The 20,025-nt window shown below is 44.4% G+C and overlaps 1 protein-coding gene across 1 annotated transcript in view; it reads right to left on the bottom strand.

Moving 5' to 3' along the window:
• The window catches only part of VPS26C (VPS26 endosomal protein sorting factor C), a 44,188-nt gene that overhangs the window by 12,228 nt on the left and 11,935 nt on the right, over window positions 1-20,025 (bottom strand). The window contains exons 2-3 of the mRNA XM_044250930.1: window positions 4,458-4,601; window positions 3,144-3,293 (exon numbers count right to left, since the gene is read on the bottom strand). Of these exons, the coding sequence (XP_044106865.1) occupies window positions 3,144-3,293; window positions 4,458-4,601 (294 nt within the window). The remainder of the gene's footprint in view (window positions 1-3,143; window positions 3,294-4,457; window positions 4,602-20,025) is intronic.

Below are 20,025 nucleotides of genomic sequence, written 5' to 3'. Positions count from 1 at the left end.
ATCACAAAGGCAAGAAACAAACACAACGTGCCCGGGAAGAACAGGACCAAACAGCACCAAGCCTCCACCTACAGAGTGACAAGGAAACCCAGACCCTGTGAGCTGGAAATGTAATACTCACTACGCCTTAAATCCTTTATTCTGTCTTACGGTTTTTACCATTTTTACATTATGTTACTACAATACAATTCAAATCATCCATGTAAAATGTCTTGGCGCCCACATCATTTGAGGAAGAGGATGTTACTGGGTTTAGCAACACTTTCTGTCCCAAGTAATGCACCCATGAATCTTCAGGGAAAGCACGGCAAGCAAGGGTGGGGGGGGAGGGCAACGCCCCGTGGGACCCCTGCGAGGCCAGCCCTGTGACCCCAGCAGTCACCCGTCTAAAACAAGGAGGCTAGCAAAAGACCCTTCTAGAAAGTGAATGAATGAATCAATGAATGAAACATAGATTTTTAAAAAGCCACCATCCTGGTTTCTCTCTAGAGGTATATTTTCAAGGAGCCCCTGGCTGGCTTAGCGGGTGAAGCATGTGACTCTTGGTCTTGGGGTTATGGGTTTGAGCCCCATACTGGGTGCAGAGTTTACTTAAAAATAAAATCTTTGAAAAAGAAGCATGTTTTCTCAAAAGGAGCAATAACAAATGTGAATACAATTGGGAATGAGAAGGTATTTGAGAATTTTTGTTAATCTGTGCAGGCGTGAAAATGCCAGCGTGGACTACCCAGGAGAGTGTCCCCACTTTCTGAAGACAGATACTGACATAGCTCACATGATTCTGTAACTGACTTTGAAATGACTCAGGAAAGATAAACACAGATGAAACAAAAATGGCGAAATTCTAATAAATGCTGAATCTAGGTGATAAGCTCTTCTAAATCAGAGGTTAGGATGAGAAGAAATCTCTTCATTTTTAGGAATCTGTGAGCGATCTGGGGGACGGGTAGAGAATTCTAGGTTGTAGCACTCTGAATTAACCCTACAAGGGTGAAACCCGATGACCAGAACAAAGGTTGAGTCTGGGTGACCATATACTGTACTGAAGAATTTGCCACCTGCTAACGCTCCGACAGCATTGTAAGGCATTTCCAGTTTACACAAAACCAGGCAGGACGCAGGTACACGGTTTTTTATGCACAGCTGACTCTTAACAATGTGGGGTGAGGGGTGCCGATCCCCACAGAGTCAAAAATCCACGTACAACTTGTGACTTCCCCCAAACTAACTACTGAGAGCCTATTGTTGCCCAGAAGCCCGACGGGTAACACCAACAGTCGATTACCAGGTATTTTGGATGTTGTATGTGTCACACACAGTATCCTTCCAATAACATCAGCTAGAGAGAAGAAAACCACAAGGAAGAGAAAATACATCTGCACTCTAGAAGATCCAGGGAAAGGGACCCGCACAGTTCAAACCTATGTTGTTCAAGGGTCAACTGCACATCTGCATGCCCTTCTTGGCAATATTTGGAAAAGGATGAGATTTCCAATTTGATTTTTTTTAAAAAAAGACTTTTTAAAAAAAGCAATCTCTGCACCATCGTGGGGCTGGAACCCACAACCGTGAGATCAAGAGTCACGGGCTCTGCTAACTAAGCCAGCCAGACAGCCCTCCAATTTGATTTGAAACATATTAATTTCTTCTCCTTTTTTTTTTTGAAGACTTTATTTGACAGAGATTGAGAGAGAGAGAGAGAGAGAGATCACAAGTAGGCAGAGAGGCAGGCAGAGAGAGGGGAGGAAGCAGGCTCCCCGCTGAGCAGAGAGACCGATGCGGGGCTCGATCCCAGGATTCTGGGATCGTGACTCGAGCCGAAGCAGAGGCTCTAACCACTGAACCACCCAGGCGCCCCGAAACAAATTAATTTCTTAACAAGAACAATGAGCACAGGAGGAAGGCACAAGAAGTATGACCAGTGAAGCCCGAATGGTGGTCTCGTCGTTTTCTCACGAACATCCGGATGCTCATGTTATTAAATAAACAGTACTGAAGAGCTACGGTGTCGGGAAAGCAAGGCGATGCTGCTTCTGGAGAGAGAAGAAGTATGACGTTCGAATGAGACGTTGGAGATGCCGGCAGTCCTGCTGAGAAGGTACGCTGCCGGGAGGGGCTGCGGGGAGAGCACCGGCAAGTCCGCGGACCTGGGAAGCTGGTCGTTCCGGTCACTTCCTGGGCGCCGTCCAAAGCCCTGTGTCCAGATTGCCTGAAACAGGTGCACCCAGGACGCAGGACCAGATGTGCTTTTTCGGGCCAGAGAGACAGCGCCGGCCGTGCAGGATGTCAGGCGGCATGTGCGTCTGCTCGCCCCATCTTGCGGCACTGCGCAGCCCTGCACGCACACAAACCTTGAGTTGAAACTCTCCCACGTGTTTCGGGGATCTGTATTTTTGGAGGCAGGGGAACGGTCTCCTGTCGAGACCAAATTATCAGCGACAACTTCATAAATCAGGAAACTTCCCAACTTTCTGCCCTGCTGCACGTACACAAGACAAAATGGTTTTGTCTCGCACGGCAAGGGGAGCCCTGCAAAGCTGGTATCACAAAAGTCCCTTTCTTTCCACTGAACAGAGCAGAGGCTCTCTCTCGCCCGCTCCCTCTGAGTCATGACTCCGCGCTGTGGCGGAGACAATAGCGGCTGTGAAAGGCGGCCTGGGCCGGCGGAGGTAGACAGGAAGTCATAAATTCACTTCCCCTCATTTACAAGGTTTGTTCAATAAAGAATACAAGCCTATGTCAGAGTAGTAGCCTTTGGATATCTAACAAAGAGATACTTATACGTTTAAAATAGACAGCGCGGGTGCCCTAGAGGAGCACGGGCCTAGCTGTCACCGAACCCTAACAGCACCCCTCGCGGTGCCGACGTGGCCAGAACAGGGGCCCCAAGGAAACAACAGAATTTTTTAGAAGAAGCTCTAGCCGGGGTCCTCCGGGGTTCCTATCCAAAATAATGGCCACACATAAAATGCATTCTGCGAAGCAAAATGAGAAATCAAAACAGAAAATGCACGGGCGGTGTCGGCCTAATTACAGTATTCAACTCTGGGTCCGTCAATTGATTCTGCCGCCAAAGACAGATGGAGCCGTTTTTGCAGAAGCCAAGCCAGGAGATCCACGGCACGGGATTGGGAAACTCTCACCTGAATGTTGACAAACACGCCGTGGTAAGTCTCATACAGAACTTTGTTGCCCTTCACGTGCAGAGGAAATTCAAAAGGAATTTCTGTTTTGCCGCTGGGAAATTTCCCTGGCTTCACCATTTCGATGGTGCTGTTGATAATCTGGATGGGCTGTGAAGAAAAAGCAATTCGATCTATCAGCACGCACTTCGGATGCATTGCCCAATCACCATGTCTATTAATGATCTCCCAAAAGACACGAGCCTCGGGCCCTCGGAGCTGACCCTGCCCATGCCCTGGCCGGCCCAGGGCTGAGTCTGCGGCTCAGGACCCAGTGGGCTCGAGTTTCTGGCACAATTACGGTTTGTTCACAGTACCAGATGCTTAGGTGTTTGGTGCACATCCAATGCCATATTTCCTATCCTTTCCCCCAAAAGCTCATTTGCTGTCCTAACAATCCTCCTGCCAGGCACTGCCCCCCCACCTTCGGAATGAAGCAGCAGACGCCGCACAGTCAAGGTGCTGGGCCAGGAGGGCCACCGCCGGAACCCCAGGGTCCTCACCAGCCCGTGGGTGCTTTGGACCCCATCCGCGGGGAGGAGTGAGCCTGTCCTCAGCCCTGTGCGCCTCCGGGGTCCACTGGGACCCCCCCAAAGGCAGCTTTCACCCCTCAACTAGTTCCCGTATTCAAAGCCTTGGTTTGGCATCCCTCGGAAAATCTACCACTTGGGAAGTGAGTCTCTGAGTGCTTCTGGAAGCAAACAGGGAGACGGGGAAGGCCCTGAATCTGAATGTGGTTCCTGAGAACCCTTCTTTCCTCTGACCTCCTTCCCCCTCGAAACTCACAGTTAATACGTCCCTCTGGAAAAGGAAAGGCTAAGTATAGAAAAAGAGTTTATATTCTGGAACACATACCTCTACCCAAAATGACAAAAAGGAAGGAACGGCCACGGCTCTATCTGCGTCTTACCGGAGTGTCACCTCCAAGAGCTGCCGAGTGCACCGTCCCAGCAACGGTTTTGCTTTTGGAAGGGCAGTGCCAGAAGCCGCAGGCACTTCTCAGAAGGGCTCTGTTCTCCTTAAAGGCTGAGTTTAGTGTACTTACAGTTCTCCTAATCCTATCTTATAGGAATAAAAACAGGCAGACTTGCAATAGAATATAATCAGAGGGAAAATATCTGAATATTTCTGCAGTTTGATCAGCAAGTATTATAAGCAGGACCACCACTAGGCCTTGCAAAACATCCACCGGTAAAAATAAAGCCAGAAAACAAGTAAAAACCACCACACGCATCGGGATAACGAACTAAAAATGTGCAACGTCAGCGCTCTTACCTTAACGGAATTATAGAAAGCCTCGAACACTCCCACGCTCTTGGCACTGAGCTGGAGGTTCACGCTCCCTTCCACTGTCAAGGACACTCCCTGGTGCTGGATTGAGTCCTTCCCAGATATGACCACCACGCCCGAGAGCACTTCCTAGGAGAGCAGAGACAGCCACCCAGTCAAATTAAGTCCTTTTTGCATTCGCCTTGTTTATGACCAGAAGTAGGTCCTCTTAACGAGCAGTTTGTTCAAAGGTGCAGAGAGTCACTGAGCCACGTAGTACAGACCAGAGACCCGGACGCTGGGATGGAACAGCCTCAGGGAGGAACCGAGGGTGTAGGGCAGGGCCAGACCGTGGGGGGGGCACTAGGGCGAGTGGGCAGCGGATCTCAGGCCATCGCCACCTGCTCCACAAATGTCTGATTCCACAAAGGGCAAGGAGCTGGGTCAGAGGCAAACGGCAGATTCATCGCCCCAATGCACACAACGATGTATAATGACCTCTTCAGAAAGAATACAATAAAATCCTTTCCTTTGGGTTCTTTCTCAGTTATGCTAAAATGACTAAGGATTTTCTTTTTTTAATTTATTTTTGATTTTAAAGATCTTATTTATTTATTTGACAGAGAGAGAGAGAGAGAGACAGCGAGAGAGGGAACACAAGCAAGGGGAATGGGAGAGGGAGTAGAAGGCTTTCCACAGAGCGGGGAGCCTGATGCAGGGCTCGATCCAAGAACCCTGGGATTGTGTCCTGAACCACCCAGGAGTCCCATGACTATGTGTTTTCAAGTGCATAACGTAACCCAACTACTGGCCCGGGCCTCTCTCTGCCAAGGAAGCCTCCCTGAGGAGGGGTCTAGAGCTTGTCCACGGAACACGCCAGGGCACCCCACCACTTTTGCTAAGTCTTCCCCATCTCTCCACAGCCCGGGTCACTCTGCAGACACTCAAGCCCAGATTTCCCCGGATCATAAGTCATTTAAGAAAGATTTCACAACAGACCAGCTATTCATCTATCTGAAGATAATTACAGAGTCACAGAATATGGACATTATCCTCTCTCCTGGATGGCAGTCTCTTCCTGTCACCAATTTGCTGTGGGGGGTTTTGGGTGGAGAAGGAAGTTCAGGAAGACGGCGGTGTCCTCCGGAGCGGGAAGAGAATCCATAGTAAATTCAAACAACATGTTTGGGAAATGACCTTCAGAAATGTAGCATGGCTGCTGTCAACCGGCAATGCGATGGCAGAAAATTACTGACAACCAAACCAAAAACAAAAACAGCAAAATTAAAAGGGGCCTGCAGATCAAAGCATTAAAAAACCATCTGTCCTATTGGTGTTTAAATCTTTTTATTTCCTCTAGTCATCCTGTGAAAAAACTTTTACCAAGTTCTCACAGTATGAGGAATTTGGGGAGCAGGGAATAGTCTATGTCCCTTAAATGTGCTAAGTATTTTGTCTTTGTTTCCTACTCCCCCATAAAAAAGTGCATAAACAAATTTAAATGAAAATTCCTCTGAAATAATTTGACTTTTGAACTTCATTAAAATTAATTCTATTACTTCTTGTACAACCCAAATTAAATAGAAGCCTAATTTTTAAAAATTTAAATTCACTAGTATATTTTTAAAAATTTACTTGACCAGTGTGTCCCAGAATAAAATGAGGCAAAACAATTGCCACGAACTTTATCACTTGTGCAACACAGCAGCATTCGGGACACTCTGCTCCTATCTAATCATATTTTCAGTTAATCTCGTGAGAACAGGATCCAGACTGACCACTGACTGGCATATTATGGTCCTGACATCAATATCACCTTTCCTTCCCTGCTCCCCATGGCATAAAAAGGAAGCAGAGTACCCTGGAAGGAAGCCGAGTAAATAGTTTATGACTCAGGGACCTCTTTTGCCATTCTTTGATTCAATTAAGAAAGAGTAAGTAGAGGGCCGCCTGGGTGGCTCAGTCAGTTAAGCATCTGCCTTTGGCTCCCGTCATGATCCTGGGGTCCTGGGATCGAGCCCTGTATTGGGCTCCCCCTGCTTCTACCTCTCCCTCTGCCCGCCACTCCCCCTGCTTGTGCATGCTCTCTCTCTCTTACTCTGTCAAGTAAGTAAAATATTTAAAAAAGAAAGAATATAGCAGAAATACAACATTAATAAAGTATTTGTTGGTAAGTTTGGCAGGTCTGTTCAATCCCCACCAACAAAAGAGGGATACGGAATTTATCCAAGTGTAGCCCAAGGAACCAAGGTACAGAATTTCTTCTTCTTCTTTATTTATTTACTTATATATTTTTAAGAAACAGAAGATAGTTCAACAAAGAGGTAAGGCTCATAGTGACAGGAACCAATTCTTTTATTTGTTTTTCATGGAAAGATAACTGACATATAACACCTTATTAGTTGTAGGCACCCCAGACAATGCTTGATTAATTCTGGCAAAGGAGCACATAATGAGCTTGAATAACTAAAACTAGGGGAAAATTCAAGGCCTCGCCAAGAATGTGCCCCTCCCCCTAACTTATGTCCAGAATTCGCAACACAGAGAAGGATGACGCTGATATATCACCCAATGTTATTAGCAGTGGTCGTTCATTGACTCAGGGATGGGAGCGAACCCCAGAAACGATGCACAAAATCACATGCACAGGTGCTAATTTTTGGAAGAGGCCTGGCTGTCGTCACAGCATCAAGGGGGCCCTGGGCCTGAGAAAGGCCAAGAAATGCAGGCTTGAGTGCTGCAGGCCCCACACTTGCACGCGTGGAGAAGACTCGAGGGGACAGACCCTGCTTTGGCTGGCACAGCTCCGCTGACGGGGACTCATGGCTGTGCCATCTGCCACAGCAGCATGGCACAGATGTCCATGGCCACCGCAAGCCAGACACCTGCCCCTCTGTGAGGTGACATGCTGCACCGCGGCTCAACTCTGGCCCAGAGAAGCCAGATCTGGAGAAAGGCCTAGAACAGCTGTCTTGAGCCGCACACGAAAGCTCAGGCCGGAACAAGCTCCGAGAAGGTAGTGATCACACCCATCTCAGCCACGCCGGATTTCTGGGCACAAACTACCCCAAGTCCATTCAGACACCTCATTCTTCTCGAAGGGAAAAAGGCTACTACCAAACAACACAAACTTTTTCTTTTGTGTTCCCCGGGATGAAATACCAAACCCGTAATTTGGACTCTGGGTTTGAAGATGGTGGCGTCAAGTCAGCATCCCCGCTCCAGCTTCCTGGAAGTCGCCCAAAAGAATAAGAACTAAAACCCACAGACGCCATTTTTGGTGAAGCAAGGAGACAGGGGAGGACCATGCCAAGGAGGAAGGGCTGCCGAGGAGCGAAGACCCCGCAGGGGCACGTGGTAGAAGCCGAAACAAGGCCCCGCGGCTGTGGAACTCCGCTTCTGGAGCATGAGGGCACCCCTGGGAGCAGCAGCCCTGGTCGCCAGCTTGGTTGGAGCTGTTGGGGGGGTCTACGCGGGAAGCAGGCAGCCTATCCCACTGCGAAACCTTCCCCAGCAAATGAACAGTAAAGGATGAAGAAACTCACACATCAAAACTCAGCCAGCCTGGTCAAGGGATAAATTCAAGGCCTACAAAAAGAGATATAATCGATGTAAACATGAGCGAGGGAGGGATGAGAGAAAAATCCAAGCAGCAGAGGATGAATCCACACAAGACAGATCATGTCGCTCTTCTACTTCAAGGGACTTTATGGCGCTCCCCATCTCACTCAAAGTAAAGGCCAAAGTCATTTCTACAAAGGGGTTCCGCCCCTCCTTTGACCAGTCTGACCTCATCTCTTAACCTTGCCCCTCAGTCACTTCATTTCACTCCTTCCTTCCTCCCTGGCACCCCTCCGAGTTTCTTAGGTGCCTGCAAATTCCAGCCTCAGGGCATTTGCACATTTCTTCCCTCAACCTGGATGCTCGTCCTGCAGGTACCCACATGGCATGTGACAAAAATTATCTTCCTCGAGCCTTCCTAGAGTTTTTTTTCAACCAAGCCTTGACTTCTGGACTTCCACGTTCATCTCTGCATGGTCCAACTGTAGCAAGAATTCTGCTAGTCGCTTTAGCTGGCCCCCATATCTGATCACCCTTGCTTGGGTTTCTCATCCTCCCCCAGTGCCCCATTTGAGGTTGTCACCTGGCCTGCCTTCAGCAAGAATCCTGTTGGGTTGGTTTAGCCAGAATCCGTTCTTAGACTTTGAGCCCAATGTCTCCTCTCTGTCATTTTCCACACACTGACGCATCCTTGCCTGTACTCAGAGCTGAGACTCCCTGCTCAGGGAGTCTGCTTCTCCCTCTCCCTCTGCCCCTACCCCCAATTCATGCTTGCGCTCTCTCTCTCTTTCTAATAAGTAAAATCTTAAATACTGAAAGGGTAAATGAATCAGGAATGGTCAAGAAAAGGACAGATTTTAGTAAAATTATTCTACCTCGAAAAAGAAAGAATCCTTTAGGAGTCAGGCCAAAAGATAAAGTCACTCACCAAAGGGGAGAAAAACCAGACATTTCCATAGCAAGATGCAATTCAAAATGAAGGTACAGCAATGCCCATTATGCTCACTGAACACAGCGTGATCACAGAGTTTTATACCCACCTAAACAGTCACTCCAGTATAAAGGAGTTTTAAATGTGCAGAAATAAATCCCAAACAGTGCTGTGTGAAAATCCACCTCGAGGAATTTACTATATAGTGGACTATAAGCATCCATGGGATGGCTAGAAAAACTGTTTAAAAAAAAACAAAACAAAACTACTTGTAAAGACTGAATTCATTTAACTCTAATAAGACAAGGAGATACGTGACGGTGATGGTAGGAGAAAAGAATGCAAAATACAAGGCCCAACAGCGTAGAAATGACTTAAGTAATGACGCTAGCTGGGAAAGGAAGGGACCAAGAATGTGGGAGGTAGCATAATGTACATGCTTCCCCCAACACACTCTCACAGCTGGGGCTGACAAATACTCCATGAAAACCATGCTCTCCAGGGTGCCTGGCTGACTCGGTTGGAGGAGCATGTGATTCTTGATTCCGGGGTCAGGAGTTCGAGCCTCATGCAGGTGTACAGATTACTTAAATAAATAAATAAACTTAAAAAGAAAAAAGACAACCCATGCTCCCCAATACAGCAGCCACTAGCCAAAATTAAATTAAAACTCAAATTAAATTTAAACTCAAATTTATATTAAATAAAATTTAAGTTCAGCCCCTCAGTTGCACCAGCCACATATTCGAGTGTTTAAAAGCCACTTTCTTGCCAGTGGCTATCAAAACAGACGGCAGATAAACAGGACCCGCACATCACCGCGGAGAGCTGTACTGGACAGTCCTGATCTAAAGTTAACAAATCAAATCACAGAGTTCAAATAAACTTCACAAAGGTAAATACCAGTAAAGGTGGTATTTGTAAGTAACTAAGACGCGTTGGGAGAAGAGAAGAAAGGAGGAAGGAAAGAAGAGGAAATACCGTAATTTCATCATTGCTCTCAGGAGGGGATTAATAAATAACATCTAAAACAGAGCAGATGTAGGGCATAATAAAAAGTTGTGAGGGTAACAATTGTAACAAATAAAACTCCAAAGTATTAGAAAATCATATAAACAACATAGAGCCAAGCAAAGAAGGCTGGAGAGAGGAAGAAGTTTTAAAAAAAACTTAAAAAAACCCCTCAAGTGACACCAAAGCAGCAGCGACAGAACTAATGCCAAACACATGTCATATTAATGAATGGGCTAAATTAACATCTATTAGAAACAGACATTGAGATTCTATCTCAAAGCAAAACCCAGTTTTCTGTTGTATGACAGAGAAGCACCTACAAGAAGAAGAAAGGCTAAGCAAAGGACCAGGAAGCGAGAGCAAAGCAATCAATCACAGGCTGTAATCTTCACATCAGACAAGGCTGAGTTCAGAGCAGGAAGGACCGAGGAGACAAAGGAGGGCACTGTGCCGTGCCGGGGAACGTGGCACTGACATCTGAACGCAGAAACCACAGGGGACACCAGGAGAAACTGAGGAAAACACATCCAGTGCACGAGATGTTAATTTACACCCTCAGCTCAGTACAGATAAAAGGACAAGAAGGAGCAAAGGTATAAAGGACTTCCGTGACATGTCAATTAGGTATGACTAATCGGCGCAGGTGGAACCCCCCCACACTCCGGAGGGGCTACACTCTTTTTTGTGTCCATGGTTCATGCACAAAAATTGACCAGGCTGGCCCGTAAATAAGTTCAACAGTTCTTTTTTTTTTTTTAGGGAAAAAAATAGCAAAGCAAGTTATTCAACTAATCAAGAATAAAGAAAGAGGAAAGCACACATAAATTTCCAAAATAAGAAATAAGAGGGAAATATCAGAGATCTAGAGGAAATTAAAAGAATAAAAGAATGCGTTGTTCGGCTGCATGTGAGTCAATGTGAAAAGTTGAAGGAGTGAGTTATTCTAAGAAAATATAATTAACCTAAACTAACCATAAAGGAATCATGAAACCTAAGCAAATTGATCACTGCAGAAAAAATAGAGAAATTTTAAAGTAAGTCCTGCACCATACCCAGAGAGCTTCAGAGATCATCCCCAAATGTATAAAGAACAGAAAATTCCAATATTAAACTACTCCAAAACAGACAAGGAAGGAACTTCTTTAAAAAAATTAATAAATAAACCAAATCATGGGGCACCTGGGTGGCTCAGCTGGTTAAGTGTTTGCCTTCAGCTCAGGTCATGATCCCGGAGCCCCAGGATTGGGGCTCCCTGCTCAGTGGGAGGCTGCTTCTCCCTCTCCTTCTGCTCCCCTGCTCCTGCTCTCTCATTCTCCATCTCAAATAAATAATAATCAAATCTTTCTTAAAAAATTAAAATTAGGGGCGCCTGGGTGGCTCAGTAGGTTAAAGCCTCTGCCTTCAGCTCAGGTCATGATCCCAGGGTCCCGGGATCGAGCTCCGCATTGGGCTCTCTGCTCAGCGGGGAGCCTGCTTCCTCCTCTCTCTCTGCCTGCCTCTCTGCCTACTTGTGATCTCTGTCTGTCAAATAAATAAATAAATAAAATTAAAAATTAAAAGTTAAAAAATAAAGCAAATATAATAATGACACCAAAAGACAAAACCTATACACATACCCATTTTCACAGAAAGCTAAACTTTTCTCACTTATAAATGTCAATGCAAAGGTCCTATATAAAATATTAACACATACAACCTAGGAACAACTTAAAGGAATAACACACCACAATCCCATGGGATTTAGTACAGGAAAGAATGGATAGCTCAATTATTAAGAAAAACTATTAATACAACTCACTATATTAATAGCTCTCCAGAGAAAAATCATAGTCGTCTCTAGAGATGCTGAAAAGTCAGTTGCTAAAATGTAATATCCATTCTTCGTAAAACTCTCAGTAACATAAGGATACTTCCTCAACGTGACAAAACAGATCTTTCCCAAAAGCCAGCATCAAACTTGATGGGAAATGAGGTACGCTACATTTATTTTTTTTTTTAAAGATTTTATTTATTTATTTGACAGAGAGAGATTACAAGTAGGCAGAGAGGCAGGCAGAGAGAGAGAGGAGGAAGCAGGCTCCCTGCTGCGCAGAGAGCCCGATGCGGGACTCGATCCCAGGACCCTGAGATCATGACCTGAGCCGAAGGCAGCGGCTTAACCCACTGAGCCACCCAGGCGCCCAAGATACGCTACATTTAAATCAAGATAAGGATGAACCCTGTCACCACTATTAATGGACTGTAAGTACTAGTTAATGTAATGAAACTAGAGAAATAGTAAGAAAATTGAAAAGGAGAAAGTAAAATGGTCATTATCTGTAGGTAATACGACTGTATGCCTGAAAGAACCCATGAGAGTTCACTGAAGACTATCAACACGAAGGGGACAGCAGGAAGACAGCTGGTATAAAATTAATGCACAGAAATTAATAAGGCATCATATACAAAACAATGAGAAAACAGTTTGAAATAAAGTCTTAATTTTCAAAAGCAACTGAAAGTTAAAATATCATAAATTAACAGGAAATGACCAAAACACTGATAAGACAAAAAATTTTAAAACATAGCTGAGGGGCACAAAACAAATGAAAAGCCATACCATGTTTTTGTTTTTTTTTTAAAGATTTTAATTATTTATTTGAGAGAGAATGAATGAGAGAGAGCATGAGAGAGGAGAAGGTCAGAGGGAGAAGCAGACTCCCCAAGGAGCTGGGAGCCCGATGTGGGACTCGATCCTGGAAGTCCGGGATCATGACCTGAGCTGAAGGCAGTCGCTCAACCAACTGAGCCACCCAGGCGCCCCCATACCATGTTTTTTAATACAGGGTTTTTTTGTTTGTTTGTTTTTTGTTTAGATTTTATTTATTTGAAAGTGAGAGAGAGAGAGCGAGAAAGCATGGGCAGGCTCCCCACTGAGCAGGGACCCCCCCAAGGAAGGGCTCCACCCCAGGACCCTAAAATCATGACCTGAGCTGAATTAACCAACTGAGCCACCCAGGCAGCCCTGAATACAAAGTTTTAACACCCTCAGTGTGCCTACCCTCCTTAAGTTAAATAAAATCTTTTAAAAAGGGGGGGGGGCGCTTGGGTGGCTCAGTGGGTTAAAGTTAAGTCTATAAAGATAATAGAATCCTAAAGAAAATAATTCTTTTCTGGGGAGGGCTATGTGGAGGGATGATATAGACGAGATAAACGGATTTGAAAACTCTTATAGAACAGTCAATGAATGTTGAAGAGAAGAGGAAGGAGACTAGCTCTATGAGATATGACATCACCACGATAATTTACAACGTGTGGTGCAGGGCACGTACAGCCTGAGAGGTCAACAGAACAAAATGCAGGAGTCCCGAAATAGACCCAGATAGTAGGAGAATTTAACAGGTGATAAAAGTAGCATTTTAAATCCAGAGGAAAAGATGGAAGAGTCACTAAATGATACTGGAAAACTGGCCAGAGAACTGGAAAAAAATAAAATAAAAATTAAGTGGGAGCCATTCTGCAAACCTTCGTACATGGGAACTTCACAATGCGTCAAAGACTTCAATATTTTTACACAAACAACCAAAATGTTAGAAGAAACCATTTGGGATAGCTTTTATCATACCCAAGTGACTCACAACTCTGAATAAATAAATACTACTACAAATACATCACCAAATTAAGTTTGTTTCTTAAAAGTGATCAGGAATTTTAAAAAAAAAGTGATCAGGAGTGATATCACTTATATAAATGTTAGACCAGGGAAATTGTGCAACTCAGTGTAACAGGCAAATATGAAAATATGCCCAATCTCAACAATAATATGAAAAATAACTAAAACTATCATACCTATCAGATTACCAAAGACTAAAATATTTGAGGATATTGTGTTAGGGGAGGTGGCAACGGGCACTCTGATAGGTTTCCGGCAGGAGTCTGGAATACCATGACCTTGTAAAGAACATCTGGTAATACCAAAGACATTTTACAAACACCTGGGCCCAGCAATTCCATTTTAGGAATTTTCCTCAAATATACTGGTACAGGTGAAACGACTTATGGACACGGTTATTCAGGACAACGCTGTTTGTAGTAACAAGACTGTAAACAACCTAAATTCCAACAATGGAAAATGGTGGTTTTTCCCTTGAATGATTTCCTGAAGATCGTTCACATTAGTACATACATGTTCTTTCTTTTTTTTACTTTTACTTATTTATTTGACAGAGAGAGAGATCACAAGTGGGCAGAGAGGCAGGCAGAGAGAGTGGGAGAAGCAGGCTCCCTGCTGAGCAGAGAGCTCAATGCAGGGCTCGATCCCAGGACCCTGGGATCATGACCTGAGCCGAAGGCAGAGGCTTAACCCACTGAGCCACGCAGGTGCTCCCACGTTCTTTTTTTTTAAGGCTGCATATTACATCACTGTGGGAAAAAATGTTGCCATTTGTACATATTTAATACTTATACATGCATAAAATATCTTTGGCAGGAATCACAAGAAACTGATAGCTTTTGGTTACCCCATGGAGAGGACCATGATGGATGGTGAGGGATAGATGTGTCCATCTTAAAACTAATAATTTAAGCCATGTGAACTGATTAACTATTAACATAATACATAATAAATCAATTATAAAGTAAGATCAATTCCAGAATGGGCGGCCTCTGGACCTAAATGTACAAGGATCTAAGTGCTTACATTCTGATAACCCAAGGGCATATTGCTTACCTTGGGAAAAGATCTAAAGACTGTGCTAGAAAGTCCCATTTCCGGGTATTATCTCTTGCTTTGGACTTGAACACAACTGCTGAAGAAGCAAAAGCCTCTTACTTATGCCTCAAGCATTCTCTCTCCAATGTCTCTCCTTCCTGATGGTCCCAGCAGCGCCAGAGCTATCACTGTTCCCAAGAATCCCTTGCATTCCCAAACAAGTCCCTCCTTCCTAACGCTGGGGCAGTACTCAGAACCACCTGGGATCCTCCCATAGTTGGTCTGGAGATCTTGTACACCAAGAGTGGGGTGCCCCTTCATTTACCCACAGAGAAATCAAATGCACAACAAAATCACAAGATAATCAGTGATCTGGGCAGGCAACCAAAAGTTAGACAACTAATTGCTAAGACAACTGTTGAAAGACTAGTCTTTCTTAGTCGTACTCAAAAGATCCGTTTTGGTTGGAAAACAGAAATCAGAATCATTGGAGGGATTTCAACTTGTTAGGTATCCCCATCCAGCTCCACAATTCTGTATCACAATTCTTTACTGTCTTGTTTGAAAAAGAGTACAAATCATCACCAGATATTTTTCCACATAGTCAGTAATGGCCAATAGTATGTGGTGTTTACTGAAACTTCCAGAAAGGAGAAATTTGAAGAGACTGTGTCATCTCCAATCTGTCACTGAAATCCATAATGGTACTTAACAATCCCATTCCTAGATTTTACTCAAGTGAAATGAAAGATTATGTCCACACAAAAAATCTGTATGCAAACGTTTCTAGTAGCTTTATTCCAAATCACCCGAATGTCCTTCAACAGGTGCATGGCCGAACACACAGTGATATATTCATACCGGAGAAGACAACTCAGCAATAGAACATAACAAACCAGTGATACGCACAACAATCTGAGAGTCTCAAAGGCATTATGCTATGCGGTAAGGCCAGATTCAAAAGGCTACTTATTATATAATCACAGTTACGCTACTCACAAGATATTATGGAAAAGGACAGCCAGACAGACTGAAAGTCGATCGGAAATTGCCAGTGGCTAGGAGGGGCGGGGGATGGGGGAAAAGCAGACTATAGGGGACACAGGGAATTCGGGAGGGTCAGAACTGTTCCACATCTGGACTGTGCTGGTAGTTATGGTCTCCAAAGAGCTCTACACTGGAGAGTAATCTATTGTGTGTGATAGCCTCAATTAAGAAACCTACAGAGATAATCAAGTATGAAAGGAAATATGGTCATCCTACTTTCTTGGCGACAGGGTCACAGTCTGAAAGTGGTTATTATTTAAGTAAAAATCTATGAAAAGCAATCAGTTCGTTAGCAATGGAACTGTAACAAAATACTGAGATCCTGATTTTGTTTGGCTTACATATGCATGCCGCCAAAACAGCAGGCATAATACCAACACTGGTCCCGGTACTAGGGACAGGGCAGGGGACAAAAGAGACAAAGCTGCTCTCAGGGGCTTACATTTTATTTATTTATTTATTTAAGGAAAGAATGAGCATGATTGGGAATGGGGGAAGAGGGACAGATAGAGAATCCCAAGCAGGCTTGTGCTGAGTGTGAAGGCCGACGTCGGGCTCAGTCTCACAACCCTGAGATCACGACCTGAGCTGAAACCAAGAGTCGGATGCTTAACCGCCTGAGCCCCCCGGGTGTCCCAGGGGCTCACATTTCAGTCCTGCATTCTGACGCTGTTCTACTATGGAGAAAGACAGCAGGTTTCTTCTAGGTATGTCACAGTGTAAGTATAGGTGCAAATACTAAGTAAAATGAGCCAACAAAATTCATGGCAATTGTCTGATGTAGGGATCTCTGAAATTTCTAGTTCTGAAACTTTCTTCAGAGTCTGCGAAAGAAATCTGAGCCCTGAGTGAAAGTTTAGAAGGGGCAAAATAAGACTGCCCAATACTAGTCACAAAAAGTTAAACTTTGTTTTTTTTTTTTTTTTTTTAAGACTTTACTTATTTATTTGCGATCTAATGAGCAAGACAACAGGAGCGGTTGTGGGGGAGGGGGAGGGGAGGGAGGGCAGAGGGAGAAGCAGAGGACGCCCTGCTGAGCAGGGAGCCCAATCCTAGGACTTCAGGATCGTGACCTGAGCGGAAGGCAGACACTTTAACGACTGAGTCACCCAGGCGCCCCAAAAGTAAAACTTTTAAAAGTAAATATGTAGTCTTTTGCGTGGGAGTGTTACATTAGGTTCCTGGTGTGCTGTGTGGTCGCAGGCTTGGATACTACCTATTGGTAAAACTGCGAGTTAACAGAGATTACTGGATTTCAGATTTTAATAACATAAAACTCGTGGAAAGTTTGGAACGCTGACATTTGTTTGAACTACTGATGTAAGTGAATGTGAGGACTCGGGACTGTAAACTGAGAGTTTCGGGGAGCTCCGATTACAGGAGCCTGGGAGCTGCCCTAATTATATGCCAAAGTAATGACCGGGGAACACAGAGAGTTGGCCAAAGAAAATGCTTTGAATAGGCAGCCCACTTACATAATGAACACCTCCAACAGCCGCCGAACTGAATCCCGGTCTGAGTGAGCTCACGTATGAAAAACCGCAGATCACCAAGTCCAAGGCAGAGCCTGCGCCCAGAGGTGAGTGGAGCAAGGCCCATGGGGCTGCTGACAGGCAGGCGCGGGACCAGAGAGCACAGGGCCGACGGTGCTCCCCAGCACGGCAGCGGTCTCTGCTCCAGGCGGCCCAGTGGCGCCCGGGCACCCTGCCCATGGCGGGCATCCTGCCCATGGGGACCCCAGGACCACACTGTGGGAGGTTGGGAATGTCCAGTGCTAATTCTCGGGCGCACTCATGGAGCAGTGAAGGAGGGGGACACTCCTTCCTATTACTCGCATTCTCTAGGTAAGTGAAAACATGTACTTTTTTAAAATCTGAAAAGTATGGTCAAATTAACACTACCAGATCGTTTTTTTAAAAGATTTTATTTATTTATTTGACAGCAGAGATCACAAGTAGGTAGAGAGGAAGGCAGAGAGAGAGGAGGAAGCAGGCTCCGTGCTGAGCAGAGAGCCCTATGTGGGATTTGATCCCAGGACTCGGGGATCATGACCTGAGCTGAAGGCAGAGGCTTTAACCCACTGAGCCACCCAGGCACCCGCCCCTCCCCTTTTTTAAAGAACACTACCAGATCGTTTTAAAATTTAAGTGTTTCTTTCCTGATTATTTTTTTTAAGAAAAAAAAATTTTTTTTAAAGATTTTATTTATTTACTAGAGAGAATGAATGAGAGAGAGCATGAGAGAGGAGAAGGTCAGAGGGAGAAGCAGACTCCCAAGGAGCTGGGAGCCTGATGCGGGACTCGATCCTGGAAGTCCAGGATCATGACCTGAGCCAAAGACAGTCGCTCAACCAACTGAGCCACCCAGGTACCCTCTTTCCTGATTATCACTGAAGAGAGCAATTTCTGCCCTTTTATCCCTTACTTTTCATTGATGGGACTTCTCTTCCTTTCCCAAAGAAGGCAATTTGGGTTTTTGAGTATGGTCTTAAATGACTTTCTTTTTTTTTTTTAAGTTTTTATTAATTTATTTGAGATTTATTTGAATTTATTTACTAATTTATTTGAGAGAGAGAGCACAAGCATGGGGAAGGGTAGAGGGAGAGGGAGAAAGAGACTCCCCCCTGAACAGGGAGCCCAACAGGGACTTGATTCCAGACCCTGGGATCGTGACCTAAGCCCAAGGCAAACACTTAACTGACTGAGCCACCCACATCCTTAAATGATCTTTTCTGATAAAACAAAGGCAGACCATGCTGTCTTGGTAATGACAGCTTTGTAATAAAGCTTGAAATCAGGTAACATGATGCCCCCAGTTTTATTTTTGTTTTTCAACATTTCCTTAGTGATTCGGGGTCTCTTCTGATTCCATGCAAATTTTTGGATTATTTGCTCCAGCTCTTTGAAGAATACCGGTGGAATTTTGATCGGAATGGCATTAAAAATATAGATTACTCTAGGCAGTATAGACTTTTTAACAATGTGTATTCTTCCGATCCAAGAGCATGGAATGGTCTTCCATCTTCTTGTGTCTTCTTCAATTTCTTTCGTGAGTGTTCTGTAGTTCCTCAAGCACAGATCCTTTACCTCTTTGGTTAGGTTTCCCAGGTATCTTATGGTTCTTGGTGCTATAGTAACTGGAATCGATTCTCTAATTTCCCTTTCTGTATTTTCATTGTTAGTGTATAAGAAAGCCACTGATTTCTGTACATTGACTTTGTATCCTGCCATGTTGCTGAATTGCTGTATGAGTTCTAGTAGTTTGGGGGTGGAGTCTTTTGGGTTTTCCATATAAGAATCAGAAGAGACCCCGAATCGCTAAGGAAATGTTGAAAAACAAAAACAAAAAAAAACTGGGGGCATCACATTACCTGATTTCAAGCTTTATTACAAAGCTGTGATCACCAAGACAGCATGGTACTGGCATAAAAACAGACACATAGACCTGTGGAACAGAGTAGAGAGCCCAGATATGGACCCTCAACTCTATGGTCAATTAATCTTCGACAAAACAGGAAAAAATATACAGTGGGAAAAAAACAGTCTCTTCAATAAATGGTGCTGGGAAAACTGGACAGCTATATGTAGAAGAATGAAACTCGACCATTCTCTTACACCGTACACAAAGATAAACTCAAAATGGATAAAAGACCTCAACGTGAGACAGGAATCCATCAGAATCCTAGAGGAGAACATAGGCAGTAATCTCTTCGATATCAGCCACAGCAACTTCTTTCAAGATATGTCTCCAAAGGCAAAGGAAACAAAAGCGAAAATAAACTTTTGGAACTTCATCAAAATCAAAAGCTTCTGCACAGCAAAGGAAACAGTCAAAAAAACAAAGAGACAACACACAGAATGGGAGAAGATATTTGCAAATGACAGTATAGACAAAAGATTGATATCCAGGATCTACAATGAACTCCTCAAACTCAACACACACAAAACAGACAATCATATCAAAAAATGGGCAGAAGATATGAACAGACACTTCTCCAATGAAGACATACAAATGGCTATCAGACACATGAATAAAATGTTCATCATCACTAGCCATCAGGGAGATTCAAATTAAAACCACATTGAGATACCACCTTACACCAGTTAGAATGGCCAAAATTAACAAGACAGGAAACAACATGTGTTGGAGAGGATGTGGAGAAAGGGGAACCCTCCTACACTGTTGGTGGGAATGCAAGTTGGTGCAGCCTCTTTAGAGAACAGTGTGGAGATTCCTCAAGAAATTAAAAATAGAACTTCCCTATGACCCTGCAATTGCACTGTTGGGTATTTACCCCAAAGATACAGATGTCGTGAAAAGAAGGGCCATCT

Source organism: Neovison vison, chromosome 6 (assembly GCF_020171115.1).
Source record: "Neovison vison isolate M4711 chromosome 6, ASM_NN_V1, whole genome shotgun sequence".
Lineage (NCBI taxonomy): Eukaryota > Metazoa > Chordata > Mammalia > Carnivora > Mustelidae > Neogale > Neogale vison.
This window is presented reverse-complemented; position numbering and strand designations above follow the sequence as displayed.